Source organism: Brachycentrus maculatus, unplaced genomic scaffold (assembly GCF_059751285.1).
Source record: "Brachycentrus maculatus isolate JH-2025_06_01 unplaced genomic scaffold, ASM5975128v1 h1tg000496l, whole genome shotgun sequence".
In the NCBI taxonomy this organism is placed as follows: domain Eukaryota; kingdom Metazoa; phylum Arthropoda; class Insecta; order Trichoptera; family Brachycentridae; genus Brachycentrus; species Brachycentrus maculatus.
Window position 1 is genome coordinate 800,001 of NW_028281243.1, and position 17,474 is coordinate 817,474.

The following is a 17,474-nucleotide window of genomic DNA, read 5'->3' on the forward strand; positions in this document are numbered from 1 at the left end:
CACCAATAGATGTCTCTAGTGAAGTTCTAGTGATTCATGAACAAAGTTTCTAAATTGGTTCATTTATATAGAATTTCCAAGAATTTGAGTAGTGTGGTTGTCAATAATGGGTAGAATTGGTGAATGTTACACGTGTGTAAAGTGATCACTTAAACCAGCCTATGACGGTCGTAAGCCCCGTAAATGCCCAGACTTCCATATTATTCTTCATCTTTGATGAGATATCAAAAAATAATATGAAAATAACTCCTGTAATTGGAGATAATCCAGATTTTGTGAACAAGTATTTGGACACACTCAAAATGTTGTATACATTTATTTAAATCACAATTTTAAGCATATTCAAAACATTTTTTGCAGAGACCCACCAAGCCACCTTGTGAGTCTTGTCGGTGGAGTTCTTTTTTAATACATTTTTTTACTGTTTTTAACGATATTAACCTAATATACACACAAAAAAGAGAGAAAAAATGCAGAAATGAAAAAATGAAATGTTCAGATGCTCGAACGGTATAATAATAATAATAGAAGCGCCCTTGAGGTAGTATTTTACGAAAATGGCGCTATATAACTTATCCAAATTAACTAACTAACTAACTAACTAACCATCACGCCGCTTCACCGCAAGGGTAGGCAGAGAGAATAGAGCGCCACACCACTCTGTCCTTGCAAACATTCTTCGCCTCTTCCACATTCATGCATCTCCTCATACATACCCGCCGATTGTTACGACTCCTAACCTGACCACTTTCAAGTATTTGGCATACCTGATCGTGCCATGTTTTTCTTGGTCTTCCTCTGCTTCTTTTCCCGCTTACATTCGCCTCATTTTTTTTTTTACCGTTCTTTCCTCACTCATTCGTTCTACATGTCCAAACCATCTCAACACACCTTTCTTAATTTTATCGATAAAGCTTATCTCAGCTTTGCATTCCTTCCTTATTTCACTATTCGTACATCTATCATACATCGTTTTGTCGCACATTCTTCTGAGAGATCGCAATTCGACTGCATTTAGTCTACTTTCATCCTTCTTTTGCCAACTCCATGTTTCACTTCCATACATCAGAGTTGGAACCAGGACTCCGTTGTGCACTGCCAGTTTAGCTTCCGCTGATAGGTTTTTATTTGCTATAACTGATTTATTATTATTATTAATAATAATAACGCAATATGGATGTTCGTTAATGGGCAGAATGGTGAACGTTACACAAGAGTATAAAGTGATCACTTAGGCCAGCCAAATGCCAGGTCGTAAGCCCTGGGATGCTTAGACTTACAATTTGTGTAATAGTTAACTTTTTGTGATTGGTGTGAAGCTTGATTTTTTTAGTTAAGATTGATACATTTCTGTGATAAATGTATGGAAGTGAAGCATGGAGTTGGCAAAAGAAAAATGAAAGTAAAATGCGATCTCTCAGACGATTGTAAAATTTGTTGACCTAATGATAACCTGGTGATTGCTAATAAAATACGTTTCATTAATTGATTCGGCAGTCACTTTGTGGTCCATCCATTTTTAGTATAAATTTTACTCGGTGAATACTATTACTTCTTAAAATCTATTTGTGGCACAATTTTCACATTTTTCAGAAATGGTTGTGATTGTCCACCCCCGTAGTGCAATGGTCAGCACGCTCGGCTACCGTTCTGGAGGTCCCGGATTCGATTCCCAGTGGGGGTCAAATAAACATAAACGATTTTTTCACTCTAATATTTTTTCGATATTACCCTGGACTGGTACCTGAAGCGGAGAGCTGATTACATTTCCTTGATGTTTTAAAAAGTAACAATCAAGTTATATGATGCAGTACCCTATGCACCACCTGGTGCGGATGAGGGTTTGGAGAATGAAGAAGAAGAAAATAGAATAAATAAAATATATTTCGTAAAAGAGTAGTCATTTCATTAAATGATTCGGCAGTCACTTTGTGGTAAAATTTATCCATTTTTAATTATTTTTTTACTAAGTAAATACCACTATTTCTTAAAATCTACTGTTACATGTGTTTCTATGCATTCCGCATCGATAGGATGTTTAAAAATGATGCGGAATGCATCGAAACACGTGTCACAGTAGATCATAAGAAACAGTGGTATTTAATAAGTAAAACATTAATTTAAAAAAAGAGTAGTCAGTCTAGTTACTTTATTGCCTGACCGAATGACGAACGGCTAAGGGTTGCGGTACTAAGCGGTGTTGTCGCGCTCCAATCACGTGTTTCGTCACAATGATTGCAGATTAAATATAAAGCAAATTATTGCGCTATGACTGTGGATAATGTTCATTAACAAAAGGTGTTCCAAAAGCGCAGCTCAAGAGAGCATGAGATTTCAATAGCGCGAATGCCTGAATCCTGCATTTCGAAAACGTTACAAAAAACGTTACGTTAGTAAAAGAATAAGAGACATTTAATGTAAGAGACAGAGACAGAGAAAGAAAATCTAAAAAAATACAAAAATACAAATTAAGCATAGAAAATATTATGTTTATTCAATATGTCGGGTTATGGTCCCGTGGTTAGTGTAGTAGACTCTTAAGTCAGAGTTTCTCGGTTCGAACCCACTCTACCACTATTTGATGTTAGAAATAGGTTTTATATATATATATATATATATATATATATATATATATATATATATATATATATATATATATATATATATATATATATATATATATATATATATATATATATATATATATATATATATATATATATATATATATATATATATATATATATATATATATATATATATATATATATATATATATATATATATATATATATATATATATATATATATATATATATATATGTATAAAGATTATTAAAATTAAAAATTATTATAACATACAATAAAAAATGAGTTTGTATCCACTCTATGCCATGACTAAATCAAAACTTCATCACGTTTTTTTTACCTTTATCTACACCCAATAGTGCATAGAGCACTGCATCACATTAATGAAATGTTAAGTTGATCGTTAATTATATGAAGCCAAGGTGATCAGTTTCATGTTTATTTTACAAATGTATATATATATATATATATATATATATATTTACACTGTCATGTAATTGGTGCTTTAATCGATAATACTGATATAAAGGGGATATTCGCAAAGACAGAACTCATTCGCCGGCCAACCGCCGAAGAGGCGACACGTCTTAGCACGTGCGATTTTTTAAAGAATGTAAATTGGATATGTTTTTGTTGATAGGGTAATTAAAAAGTGTTGGTTACTTTAAATCCCATAATTTGTCGTTTTTGTGAGTTTAGATGGAGTTCATTCTTATTGCACCAATCTGGAAGTCTTTTAAGATTTCTTTCTAGTATGTAACTGTCGTTTATGTGACGAATTTGAAAATCTATTGTAACGTATATCAAATGAGCGATTATTTTCTATTAGGCGATTGACAAATTCAGAATAATTATTATTATTTAGACTTTTGTTTTTCCTATGTATATATAAGCTTTATTTTTTATAAAATATACATAAAATTATAAAAGAGATTGATCGAGACAAGTAAATAATACTAAAATGTCGAACACATCATAAAAGCGGTCACTCTCTCCCCTTGCGGCTACAATTAAAGTTGATATTTTATTTTTAGTATGGTAATCTCAGCCTTAACACATATTATCATATGTATTAAATGTATCAAAGCGATTTTTTGCTTTCGACTATTAAATGGTTGCATAAATCAATCAAGCAAGCTCGTAACTAAACTAGATTTCCTTGTCGGTTATATGAACAACGATGATTGCAACTCGATTATTTGGTACAAGAATCGGAAGAAAAATGTAACATCCTCATTGACGTCATTGTGTAATGATGGAATCAATTTGGAGTAAAATGTAATATTATATTTTCTATTTAATTCGTGGTAAGTACTATCAATATCGGAAAATTTAGGGCTAGGATTCCATGCGGAAGTTACCGATTCAACTACGTAGTGCAGATACTTTAAATAACATGTTGGCTCTGTTTTAGCTATCAATAATATATTTACAATGATTAAAGAAAACGCTTCGTTTTTTACCACTTGAGTTTTATTATAGACTACATGTTTCAGAAGTTAAACTATGATTATACAGACCTGAATGATGGAAGTTTAACTTCTGAAACATGTAGTCTATAATAAAACTCGAGTGGTAAAAAACGAAGTGTTTTCTTTAATCATTGTAACATGTCTTACCACAAAGTTAATGCCGAAACAATAAATAAAATATATTTACATGTTTCAAAAAAATACAAAAAAAATGTATTATTTTAAAACAACTTGGCCCCAATTTGATTGAATAAAAATCGTTTGTTTAACTAGTATAAGCTTATGGCAAATAAAAACCTATCAGTGAAAGTTTAACTGGTAGTACACAGCGGAGTCCTGGTTCCGACCCTTATATATGGAAGCGAATCGTGGAGTTTGCAAAAGTAAGATGAAAGCAGACTGAATGCAGTCGAAATGCGATCCCTCAGACGAATGTATGATAGATGTTCGAATGGTGAAATAAGGAAAGAATGCAAGGCGGAGATAAGAATTATTGATAAAATAAAGAAAAGTGTGTCGAGATGGTTAAGGCATGTGAATCGAATGAGTGAAGAAAGAACAGTAAAACAAATTTATGAAACGAATGTGGTTGGTAATAGAAGCAGAGGAAGATCGAAAAATACTTGGCGTGATCAAGCGTTTCAAACACTCGAAAGTAGTCAGGTCAGCAGTCGGGACAAACGGGCGGATATGTACGAGGAGATGCAAGACTATCAAAGAGGCGAAGATCGTCTGCAAAGACAGACCGGCAGAAAGAATAGATTTCAAAATTTCAAAATTTTATTCTCATACAAATGTCAAATCGTAATAATGTTGTTTTAATGACCTGATGATGGAATGATTTTCCTAAACCGGTAGTCTCGAATAAGTGTTTATAAAAGTGGTATTACACTAAGTTTTTTTTTTGTAAAAGTTTTAGTTTTTGATAGTGGAATGAATGATTTGTATCTATTATGTGATTTGCAAATTCGGGAAAAATAATATCAAGTCAATTAGTCGGTTATGTATTTATCAATTGAAAATTCTCCCCCCTCGGATCGGTACTGGAGGGCAAATAGTGGGAGAGGAAGCTCTCGAGTCGTCTTAGAGCGGCTCTCTTTCCAGCGCTAGTCGACAGCACGGCGTCTAGCGAGTCGCTCGCCTCACTAAACCGCGCACTAACACGCGCACTAACCCGCTACTAAACCGCTACTAAGCCGCCACTCGCCTCCAGTGCATTAGAAAACTAGTTTTCTCGGAACAGAGTGAAAATAAACAAACTGCAAACATTCGTGTCTGGCGTCGGTTTTCCACCCAGCGCGCTCAGCCGAGGAATCGTGCGGATAATTATCATATATTGGTGTATGTGTTCTTAGATCGTGATCCGTGCATAATATAGTGTGGTGAGGATATGTGGTAGGTGTGTGTGTGTGTGTGTGAAGGGGAAAGATGCGGGGAACAGTCTTGGGGGGATTTCTAGGGGTGGCCGCTCTGGTCACCTTCGCTGGGGGGCAGCAGAACGAGGGGGCCTTCTACGACACCCAGGTAAGATATCTCTTATAACCCTTATCCGCACCCAATGGTGCATAGGGCACTGCATCGTATTGACGCAGTGTTATCTTGATCTTTACTTATATGAAGGCAAGGTGATCACTCCTTCGCTTCAAGAAACAGTCTTCTTCTTCTACTTCTTATTATTCTGCTTGGTGTAGGCCTTGTGGCCTGTTTTTAAGAGCGATTAGCCTCCTGCAATATCGATTCCCAGCTGTCGATCCATCTCTTTGGTAGTCTGCCTAAGAGTCGTGTACCTCGGGTTTGACCGTACAGTGCAATGTGGGGGAGTCTGGATGGTTCCATTCTCCTCACATGCGCATGCCGTTGTCTCCTTCGTTGCCTTCCCCACCTAACGACATCTTCGATCTCGCATATTTCCGAGATCTTTAAATGTAAACATCTTAAAATCTTGTCAGTCTATTCCACAGTATGGGAATATTGGTAGGGGTGGTACAAGTAATGCGCAGTTGAATAGTGTTATTGTTGTCCGAAAATCAATTTAGAAAATAATGCTTAAAGCCCCTATACGGACTCCCACAGAGGAAATATTCAACAAATTACAAACTATGGCAGTAAAACAACTGTATGCCAAAACTTCTTCTTCTTCTTCTTCTTTTTCTAGTCCCAAGGATCTGTTTGTGCCCCCGCTTGTAGCTCTTGGGATGTTGACTCCCAGCCGTCTTTCCACCTTTTTGGAGGTCTGCCTGGGGGTCTGCGTTCTTCAGGGATTCCCTGAAGGGCGATACGTGGAATTCTGTCATCTGACATTCTATTTACATGATCATTCCAGTATCGCCTTCGTTGTCGTCCCCACTTCACAATATCCTCCGTCTCACACATCGCTAACTCCTTTCAAGAACGTCATAAATCAAAAAACATTTATTTTCAGGAGAACGTTTTTAAAGTATAAAAATATAATACAATGTATTAAAAATAAATATCAAGCCACTTATTGAACTTTTTAATGTGCATCATATCTTTTAAGGTAAAACCTGGAGGTTTTTTCTCAATTTAAAAAATATTTAGTATATTTAAAAAAATAATTAAAAAATACCTTTTCTTCAAAATGCAAAAACAACACTCTCTGCCCTGTAGCGGGTAAATATTATGTTTAAAATATGCCACTTTTGCTGGGATATGGTACATTTTCTGGGCATTCCGAAAATATGCACAACTGAAAATTGACGATTTTTGATTTATGACGTTCTTGAAAGGAGTGAGCGACATGCTAAAACAATCCTACATATGCGTTTAGGAATTACTCTCACATAACACAAGAAAACACCCCCCAAGAAAGCATACAAATAAAATAAACACACTTTCTGGTAACGTACATAGACTATAAGATCCATAACACAAAACACATCAAACGAACCCCAAGACATACATATTTTGGTCAAAAGAACTTACATTATTATGCAATAAAGTCGTACAACCTGCTTCCATTACCCATAAAGTCATTAAAAATAGAATGTTAATATTATGAAGCTATTCATAATTATGTTTATGATATCTCAACATAGATGAAGAAGAATATACGGGGCATTTACGAGGGTTACGACCGTCATAGGCTGGTTTAAGCTATTTAATCATGGGTGTAATCGGTGAATTTTACATCGTGTAAAGTGATTACTTAAACCAGCCTATGACGGTCGTCCGCCCCGTAAATGCCCAGCCTTCCATATTCTTCTTCATCTATGTTGAGATGTCATAAAAATAATATATAAAAAATAACTGTTTAATTGGAGATAATCCAGATTTGTGAACAAGTATTTGGATCTTTCGAGTAAGATCCATAACGATCGCCTGATTTACAATATGTTCAGGTTCTCTACGTCCTATGCGCCCATACCATCACAATTGCCTTTCCTCTACCTTACTATTGATGTCGGTTACACCCAGGCTTCCACGAATGCGTGAACTCTTTATTCAAGGAAAAGGCTTCTTCCACTATATAACGTCATTAACATTCATAATTTTGAAGAGGTATTGAGGGATTTTGTAGGCAGTCTTCTTTTTCTTCTTCATTATGAGCCCTCTGACCTCCACTGCTGGATATAGGCCTCTTCCCCTTTCCATTTCCTACGGTTGGTTGCTGCTTGGAGCTAGTTTTTACCCCCCACAGCGACAATGTCGTCGGACCATCCCTTTTGGGGTCTTCCGAAACCTCTTTTGTTATCCCAAGGTCTCCATCGTAAAATCCTTAGGGTCCATCTTGTGGGGTCCTGTCTTGCATTATGTCCTGCCCACTGCCATTTGAGCTTTGCCACAGGCAGTCAGTCAGCATAACAATAGTACAGTACCCCCAAAGAGTCTAGTGTGTACGCTCAATTAACTTTTACGTAATATTTATTTTTTTTAAATAATCACTAGTAATATAATACTTTCACTGCAGTAACGATTTTATTATGCACTTTTTGCTTTATGACGCAAAGTGAAGTAACATTAAAATAAAGCTGTTCTGTCTTGGGAACGTTAAATGTATCTCAAATTACATGTTATGCATCTTAAGGCCCAGTATTCGTTAATTCGAAACTTAATTTTCTCGAAATCCAGGTAACATTTTACGCGATAGATTTTTTTCTTAAACACCGTTTTTGCATTGCAAAAATAAGTTTTTCTTCGAAGTAATACTATAGTTTTGAAAAGAAAAGAGTTATTGAAAGGAAAATAATAATAAAAAATTCTATGCATTTCCTAAAAAAAAGTCAAATTCCAAAATATATATTTTTTATATCGCTCGCAAAGGTACGACCGACTTCTTGCGTGATCGTTCACGTTCTAAAATCAATTTTGAGAATTCCCCCTTAAAAAAGGTTACAAAACCAATAATGTAGTTTAAAAAACGTTAGACTTCCAATGACGTATATTTAAAAATGTTACAAGTTCAATTGTGTATATTTAAAAATTACAGGTATAATAATATACTTTAAATTAAGTTTTACTTGGTAAATACCAGTACTTTTTAAAATCTATTGTGACACGTATTTCGATGCATTCCGCACCATTTTCAGACATCGAATGCATCGAAAAACGTGTCACAATAGATTTTAAGAAATATTGGTATTTACCAAGTTAAACTTAAATTTAAAAAGTTAGCTATTACCACAAAGTGACTATCAAATCAATGAACATCATACACATAATAACAAATTAAAATAATATGCCCTCACTAAGTTTTCCCGTACCGAGGACACATTTTACAATATTTATTTGTAAAACTTTATAAAAGGATATTGTTTTTGACATGCATTCAAATACGACTTGGCCGAATGATGCCATCTATTTCAGATCTACCCACTTCCATTATCCATTTGGGAATAGCTCTTTTATATTTAGTTTATATTTCTTGTCCGCCTCCGTAGTGTAATGGTCAGCACGCTCGGCTACCGTTCTGGAGGTCCCGGGTTCGATTCCCAAGGGGGGTAAAATAAATATAGTGATTTTTTCACTGTAATATTTATTTAATATTACCCTGGACTGGTACCTGAAGCGGAGGGCTGATCACCTTTCCTTCATGTGTAAACGATCAAGATAACACTGCGTTTATATGACGCAGTGCCCTATGCACCATTGGGGTGCGGATAAGGGTTTTATTATTATTATTATTATATTTTTAATGACTTTGTGGATAGTGGAAGCAGGTTGTACTACTGTAATGCAATATAATCAAAATTCTTTTGACCAAAAGTGGAATGTGGTTTTATTTAGTGTTTCTGTGTTTTGGATCTTATAGCTCTATGCACGTTACCATAAAGTGTGTTGACTGTGATATGTGTGCTTAGCTGGGAGGTGCTTTCTTGTGTTATGTAAGAGTTATTATCAAATCCACATGTCGCTCACTCCTTTCAAGAACGTCATAAATCAAAAATCTTCAATTTTCAGTTGTGCATGTTTTCGGAATGCCCTGAAAATGTACTATATCCCAGCAAAAGCGGCATATTTTAACTTAATATTTACTCGCTACAGGGCAAAAAGTGTTGTTTTTGCATTTCGAAGAAAAGGTATTGTTTAATAATTTTTTAAAATATACTAAATATTTTTCAAATGGAGAAAAAACCTTCAGGATTTACCTAAAAAGATCTGTTGCACAGTAAAAAGTTCAGTAATTGGCTTGATATTTATTTTTAATACATTGTATTATATTTTTAAACTGAAAAATCAAGTTTTTTGATTTATGACGTTCTTGAAAGGAGTGAGCGATGTAAGGATTGTATTATATACTGATCCGGCATTTTGTGGAATGACATGTTGATTACTTAAAAAAAAACACTTGTATGATACCACTTAATGAGTATCATTTCATTACGCACGACTAGTTTCGAAAACTACAGATGTTTTCATCTACAGGTGAATGGGAAAAACTCAATTACTCAAACCGTAAATACCCAGACTACCATATTCATTATCATTTATGTTGAGATGTGAAAAAATTGTATAAAAATAACTCCTATTTGTAGATAATCCAGATTCGTGAACAAGCATTTCAGCACACTCAAAACGTTGTAAAAAATGTTTGCCTGTTGTTTTCTTTAAAGTAAATTAAATAATAAAATAAAATATCGAATACAGTGAAGCCTCTATCTATCGTTCCTCGAATAATCGTTTTCCCGGATGTGTCGTTTATTTCTTCTATCCCGAATTCATTTCATACTAAACTAAACCGCATTGATCGTTTCTCTATCACCATTTACCGCATTTATCGTTCGAATTAAACTGCATATTTGATGCATTTTGTCTGTTTTTTTTTCAACATTCTTTTCAATTTTCTTACATTCAACGGCAACGTATGGGATAGACACAATCGAAAACTTGCAACCGATAGCAGGAGCGGTCGATATCAATGAAAAGGAGCCGCTGCCTGTACTTGCATTTCCAGAAGCATGCACACTCTTTGAAAGAAAACAACGCATTTTCAATAACCGATGGTGAAAAAAATACTGTTTGCAAAGCCGAAAATATACTATTGACTTACGAAAATAAAATAGTTAAAAAACAAATTTTGATCAAGAAACTTAAGTATTTTTTGAAATACTATACAGGTTTGTATTTTTTTTTTAAATTAATATATTTGCATCTGAAACCTGTATTCTTCATAGAATTTTAGCCTGCGAATGGTTATACAGATTGGAAGGCATCTTACTCGGTCGTATCTACTAGCGTATTGACCTCTTAATCCCGCATTCATTGTTTTCCCGCATTCATAGTTTATTTTAATAGGTCCCTTTAAAAACGATAGATAGAGGTTTCACTGTATAACGTATATAACGTATAAAAATGGCTGCTCAGCTACTTTCCTTCGTTTGCTATGTTGAAAGTGTTACAAAGATGAAAGCGAAGACAGAGTATGAAATTCTGCACTAATCAAACACCACATTCTGCGCACTCTACACTGCATTGGTCCGCCTCGGTAGTGTAGTAGTCAACACGTTCGGCTGCCATGCTAGAGGGCCCGAGTTCGATTCCCAGGAGAGCCGAAAAGATATATGCAATTTTTCATATCTCGCGAAATTACAGTAAAACGATGTATGATAGATGTTTGAATGGTGATATAAGGAAATAATGCAAGGCTGAGATGAGCATTATCGATAAAATTAAGAAAGGTATTTTGAAATGATTTGGGCATGTGATTCGAATGAGTGAAGTAAGAACAGAAAAAAATAAACAAATTTATGAGGCGAATGTAGTTGAAAAAGAAGAACAGAAATACCGAAGAAAACTTGGCATGATTGATTAAATACGGTTATAAGGTTTTTTTATAAATGTCAAACATAAATGTTTTACGAAACTTAATTTTTTCGTAAGCACATAATTACATTTCGCAATTAAAATAAAATTTTCGTAAGTCAAAAAAAATCCGAAATAAAATATTAAACATAGTGAAAGTGTTAACGTTCGATGATGCTCTAACAAGGCGAAACAATTATTACGATTTTTTTTTATTATTATTATTTTTTTAAATAAAATACATATACAACTCGGTAGACCCTAAAAATCAATGTTTGATTATAATATTTAAAATATGTTTTTTGTTGTTTCAGGAATGGAAGTCAGTTGGTCCCTTCACTCCTTCTCTTCCCGGAGTGCCAGTCGGCGAGGTAATGATGGGCGGCGGTGTGGAAGTAGAAGTGGCGGTCGGGGGGGGCCCGGAGGCCGAGGGCTCCGCCCAGCCCCCGCGGAGGAAGCGCCGCAGGAGAAAGGGCGGAGCCCGGCGCGGGGCGCGCCGCCGCAAGCAGCGCCCCCACTTGCCAGCCTTGGATACCAACCCAGGAGAACATAACCCACTAGAAGATGTTCACGCGCAAATGGAGGGATTCGACCAACCGACGGATGGACAAAGAACATACAACCAACCCGAAGATGCTTACTCAGAAACAGATGGAAGATACAAGAAACCCGGTGATGCTTACTCAGAAACAGAGGGAGGATACAATAAACCCGGTGATGCTTACTCAGAAACAGAGGGAGGATACAATAAACCCGGTGATGCTTACTCAGAAACAGAGGGAGGATACAACAAACCCGGTGATGCTTACTCAAAAACAGAGGGAGGATACAACAAACCCGGTGATGCTTACTCAGAAACAGAGGGAGGATACAACAAACCCGGTGATGCTTACTCAGAAACAGATGGAAGATACAACAGACCCGCTGATGTTGACACAGAAACAGACGGAGGATACAACAGACCCGGTGATGTTCACTCTGAAACAGAGGGTGGATACAACAAACCCAGCGATGTTTTCTCTGAAACAGAAGAACCAGACCGACCGACGGATGTTCACGCTCACGAAGGAGGATACAGAGTGGAAGATGATAGATACAACGAAGCCGTGGAAGTTGACGGAGCAGCCGAAGACAGAGAACCGGAAGCCGTGATCACAGATACGCAAGAGCAAGAGAGTGTGACAGACGCACAGGAACTGCAACCTCCTTCGAGCAAGAACAAGTCGTACAGGAGAGCTTACTCGCGAACTAAAAAACAGGTAATTTTTATTTTAACTTAGTAACTAACTAACTTTCACGTCGGTTCTCCGTAGGGGTAGGCAGAGAGGCATAACGCCACACTTCCCGGTTTTATTTATTCATCATTTATTCATCAATTTATTCATCCTCTGACTTAAAGTAGTAAATGTTAGAATGATTAAAATTAAATCCATTTCATTTAAGAATAAAACAATTTTTTTCATTTCATTGGCTACCGTTTCGTCTTTTCGTCAACATCAGCCGCTGGAGATGTCGACGACAGTGTCGATAACGGCGTAACACGTTCCCTAGTCAAATAAAATAAAAGTAAACAAAAAAACAATTAAGTTGTTTTTAATTCATATTAACAATAAAATGCGTTCCTCAAAAAATTCTAGTAAAAAATTAAAATGATTAATTTCTCAATTAATTAATACAAATCAAGCATTATTGATTGACCCAGAGTAATATTCAAATATTTGTGACAATAATTGTTTCGCTTTCTGATGGCATTTAAATACACACATACTGCTTACTGAATCTATTGATAATGCGTAAATTACCCATATATTAACTTTCTTCGATGTTTTAATGATACGATTCAACACGCGGATTTATCAAGTTTTAAGTTTTATTATTTCGCCATAAAGCTTTCACTCCGACTTTTGAGAGTAAACTTTTAGTTGTGCTCTCGTTAAAAGTGAAATTTTACAACACTTTCAAGAAACCAGATTTTAATTTTCTTCATCAAATCAGCCGGCGATCTGATTCGCCAGTACAACGTATTAATTTAAACACATTTATGATTTCAGGAAAATCAGGATGAAGTTGCAGTGGGAGGCTCCACGGACCTGAAGGCGCTTCTCAAACAGTCGGGCGGGCTGAGCCTCAGTGAAGTGCTGCAGAAGAGAAACCTTTCCCTAGCGGATCTGCTGACTGGCAAACAGCAAGCCCTCTCCGTGCTGGAGACTACCGACCTCAAACACGAACAACTTCCAGAAATCGAAGACAAAGAAAATAATGACGAAAAACCTCGCAGGAGATTACCAGCGGCTTCCAAAAACCGTAAGCAATCGAGAGAAAGAGACAACACGAGGAACTCGGGTATAGAAGAACGGGCAAAACAAACTAATAATGGAGTAGAAAGGGAAGAGGTTCCAAGGAGACGACTTCCGGCTGTAGGGAACAACAGAAAAATAAAGAACAACCGAGAAGTTCAGACCAGAGCGCCTACTGCAGAGAGAAAATTCACCCCGAGCCAGTCTAGAAAATCGGTCAGCGACAACATTATCCGCCGACGAGTGGAAGAACCTTCCGTAGAAGAAAATACAGAAGTCCCGACAGATTTCAAAAACCTCATAGAAGACGAAGATGACGACATTGCAACAACCACAACAGAACCCACACCGGCAGTTGCAGTGACTGACAAGTCGGAAAATAAACCGGCGGACTCTCGCAACAGACTTTCGCTGAAACCCCGACTTAGATTGCCCACGGTCAAACACGTACCCAGACGGATATTAAACCCCGAAGTCAAAGAATCCCGGCAAGGTAACGAAAATTCAAGAAACATTGTCGCAAAAACCAGGAAACCTTCCATTCCTGCTCAGGCCATCGCGATCAACGTGAAGGACTTGTTTGGAATGTCAGACATGATGACGAACAGAAGCAAGGTTGAAACGACGACGGGACAAACCGTTTCCTCGACAAGATCATCGCCGCGAGTAACTTACACTATGAGGTCCAGCACTGTGGCGACTACAAGTACAACATCTAGACCTACGTCAGGACCAAACGCCAAAGAAGAGATCTTGGAAGTGCTCACTGATACAAAAGGTACAAAAATATGACTAATTCGTACGTAACTCTGATATTTCCAATACTAATCTTGTTCTTTGTTTTAACAGACTGTTGATTATGTAAGAATATGATACGAGTATAACCATTTTGTCCACCTCCGTAGTGTAATGGTCAGCACGCTCTATTACCGTTCTGGAGGTCCCGGGTTCGATTCCCAGGGAGGGTCAAATAAATTTAAGTGATTTTTTCACTATAATATTTATTTAATATTACCCTGGACTGGTACCTGAAGCGGAGGGCTGATCACCTTTCCTTCATGTGTTAATGATAGCACTGCGTAACACTGCGATAACACTGCGTTTATATGATGCAGTGCCCTATGCACCATTGGGGTGTGGATAAGGTTTTGAATGAAAATTACATGAATAACCATTTTGTCTGTCGGTTTCGAAACGTACCCGTCTCTTTGTCATGACAATCACTACATCAGCATGCAAGTAACACTATACACCACGACTATAGCACTATTCACACACGTACACCTTCACAAAATATTTATCACATGCATTATTAGTCGGGCCGAAAACCTACAGGCACTAAGGATGTTTGCCAAAAGGAAGTTAAGTATCCGTGGGCTAGGAGGATTGACGGGGGGACTAAAGTGGGAGGTGACAAGTCTCGATTTTGACCAATGATGTCGAATAAAACGGAGAACTATAAAGAAAATTCATTAGACTTTTCGAAGTACTTAATATTATTTTTAGAGCCCTTTAACGTTAGTATATATTTTTTATAATTACCCCTGTATCTATTATGTACACCAAAAACGTAATTTAAATATGCGAGATGATTGGCAAGACTATATCATATATTGTTTGAAAGTGTAAGATTGCTTTATTTCATTAATTTAACTATTTCAGGAGGTGAGCGGTTGACACGAGTCCTCGCAGCAAGAAACATGAGTCTCGGAGAACTGGTGGCCCAGCGCGAAAGGGGGTCGAGTCAGCTGCACCTGGCGGACATCTTCCCCAACTCCTCCCACATTCCCGCCTCCCCAGAGCCCTTCCTTTCCAAATCCATGATCGCGCCCATATCCCGGGAGATCTACCCGCTCAAAGCCCTCCTGGAAGGCAACATGGGCAAGGCGCGAGGAGAGAATCACCCGCCGCCGGCATTCACAGATCTGACCAAAAACTCCCAGGTTGAAGAGAATCTGGGGATAGTCACGCTGTTCGACAAGTTTTCTGAATTCGGCGGGCTTCCTAAAGTGCTGGATCCTAAGGACATCAAAAAGGACTCTGATGGTTCTAGTTACTTTACGTCTGTAATCAGCGTCCGACCGACAGATGAAGTCTACAGAGAGCAGAGAGGTGGGCTCGATTTTCAGAATAGCCACAAGCAAGTGTCGCAGATCTTCTCCAGTTTACCCACGTACATCAACACCGAAGAGATCGTGGATGCTCGCGTCGTGCCAGACTGGGGAGCGCCACACCACGAGCGCAGCATGCTGCTTCCCGACGCGCAACCAACAGGTACTATTCCATTACTCGTCTTCTTCGTCGTCGTATTCCTGGCTGAGGGTCGCGATCATCCTGGACTGGACGTAACTAGGTCATCCTTCACACATCCTTGGAGGACCACTACTGGACTCCGAGAAGGTGAAGTTCCTACCACCAAGACAGGGTGTGAGCTACATGACTCACATAGGTCTTGAGAGTGAGATATGATACGGAGATAGGTCTCAATAGATCTAATATGGTGACATAAGGGATGCAAGATCCCTTGACCTCTTATAAAAAAAAATTATAAAAAGCAGGTCATCAGTCTTCACCTGAACCATAGCTCTTAGAGTATTTCAATTCTCAACTTCTCGAGGCGCAGCAAGAATTGACAGTAATCTGCTTTGGTCTTTCCGTCATTTGACAGGAATATTGGTGATCGTGATTCACGTTTCATGATTTGAACCTCTTCTATAATTTTACGCAGCAAACGAAGAGTGTCTCCTATATATTTAGCTAGCTCTTCCTGTATTTGATACATTTGTACAGCGTACAATTCAGGATATCCCTAGCAGTCTTCTACAGCACCACATTTTGAATGCACCGATCATGCTACATTCTCTCATGTCCATCCTGAAATTTCTACATTTCAAGGATTGGGTTAACACTAGTGTAGACTCCGTGATCTTATATTGAGAAATATCCCACCGCATTTCCAGATCTGATCTACAGAAGCATCTAGGCTTCCTGATAGACCTTCTCTTGCAAGCATTTTTTTATGAACATACATAAAGAAAATGTGAAACAAAATTGTATCGCGATTTCACAGTGAATTTACATTAAAAACCTTCTCTTCTATGAGACTCTGCAATCTCCATAAAAATAAACTCTCTGGATGGTCGCAGAAAATTAGCAGATGTGATCCAATTTCATAAATTGATCAACTCGCCAGGGATTGAATCACCCTTGCTGCCCGACAGGGTAGTTCATCTTAGCGTTTGTTTTTTCATGAAGCATTGGTTTATTTGACTGAAAAGTTTTTATCCACTGAAGTTCGTCAGACGTAACTGTTCTGTTGAAATCCCAAACAACTTGTCGCATTCTAGGTGTGCAGCAGGTTGAAGACGGGCTGATCCTGTTGAGCGGCAGCATCGGTCCAGCGCTGGAGACAGCGCGAGTGCGCGAGGAGCAGGACGGTGACGGGCTATACTCTCGCCTACCAGTGGGAGTGCGGTCTGCCATCATGGTCAGCTCGTGCGTGGCGGGCACCTCGCTGCTGGTCTTCCTGACCATCCTGGTGGCGTGCCGAATCCGCCAGCGACGCCGGACCATGCACTACGCGGAGGGCCGGCCGCAGGGCTCGCGCAGCGTGAGCCCCATCCTGCTGGGCGCGGCCTGCGGCGGCTCCGGCGGCAGCGAGCCCCAGTACCTGTGGGACTCCCTGCGGAAGCCCTTCCAGTGACGCGACCTCTCGCGGTTCACTCTCTTATGTGCAATATTTACAAATCAAAGATGGACAATTTTTAGGCGTAAGTTGTTTTTATAAGGCTGGTTCGTTTGAAGAAATAAGTGATGTTTAAATTTTACTAATGTTATAGGTGTCTCGACTTGAGAT

At 38.0% G+C, this 17,474-nt stretch overlaps 2 protein-coding genes across 2 annotated transcripts in view; one reads left to right on the plus strand and one right to left on the minus strand.

Moving 5' to 3' along the window:
* Setd3 (SET domain containing 3) overlaps positions 1-17,474 on the minus strand; it is a 63,190-nt gene that overhangs the window by 38,356 nt on the left and 7,360 nt on the right. The gene's annotated exons all lie outside the window — the stretch shown is intronic.
* Positions 5,490-17,321, plus strand: LOC148301968 (uncharacterized). The gene is made up of 5 exons (XM_088272395.1): positions 5,490-5,585; positions 11,636-12,580; positions 13,373-14,396; positions 15,281-15,892; positions 16,966-17,321. The coding sequence occupies exons 1-5, from the start codon at positions 5,490-5,492 to the stop codon at positions 17,319-17,321; spliced, it is 3,033 nt and encodes a 1,010-aa protein (XP_088128521.1).

What these genes read in the sequence shown, in the direction of transcription:
- LOC148301968 (XM_088272395.1), top strand. Translation starts at nt 5,490, where the DNA reads ATGCGGGGAACAGTCTTGGGGGGATTTCTAGGGGTGGCCGCTCTGGTC. An exon ending in GGGCCTTCTACGACACCCAG is followed by an intron (nt 5,586 to 11,635) that starts GTAAGATATCTC and finishes TTGTTGTTTCAG; the next exon opens with GAATGGAAGTCAGTTGGTCC. An exon ending in ACTCGCGAACTAAAAAACAG is followed by an intron (nt 12,581 to 13,372) that starts GTAATTTTTATT and finishes TTATGATTTCAG; the next exon opens with GAAAATCAGGATGAAGTTGC.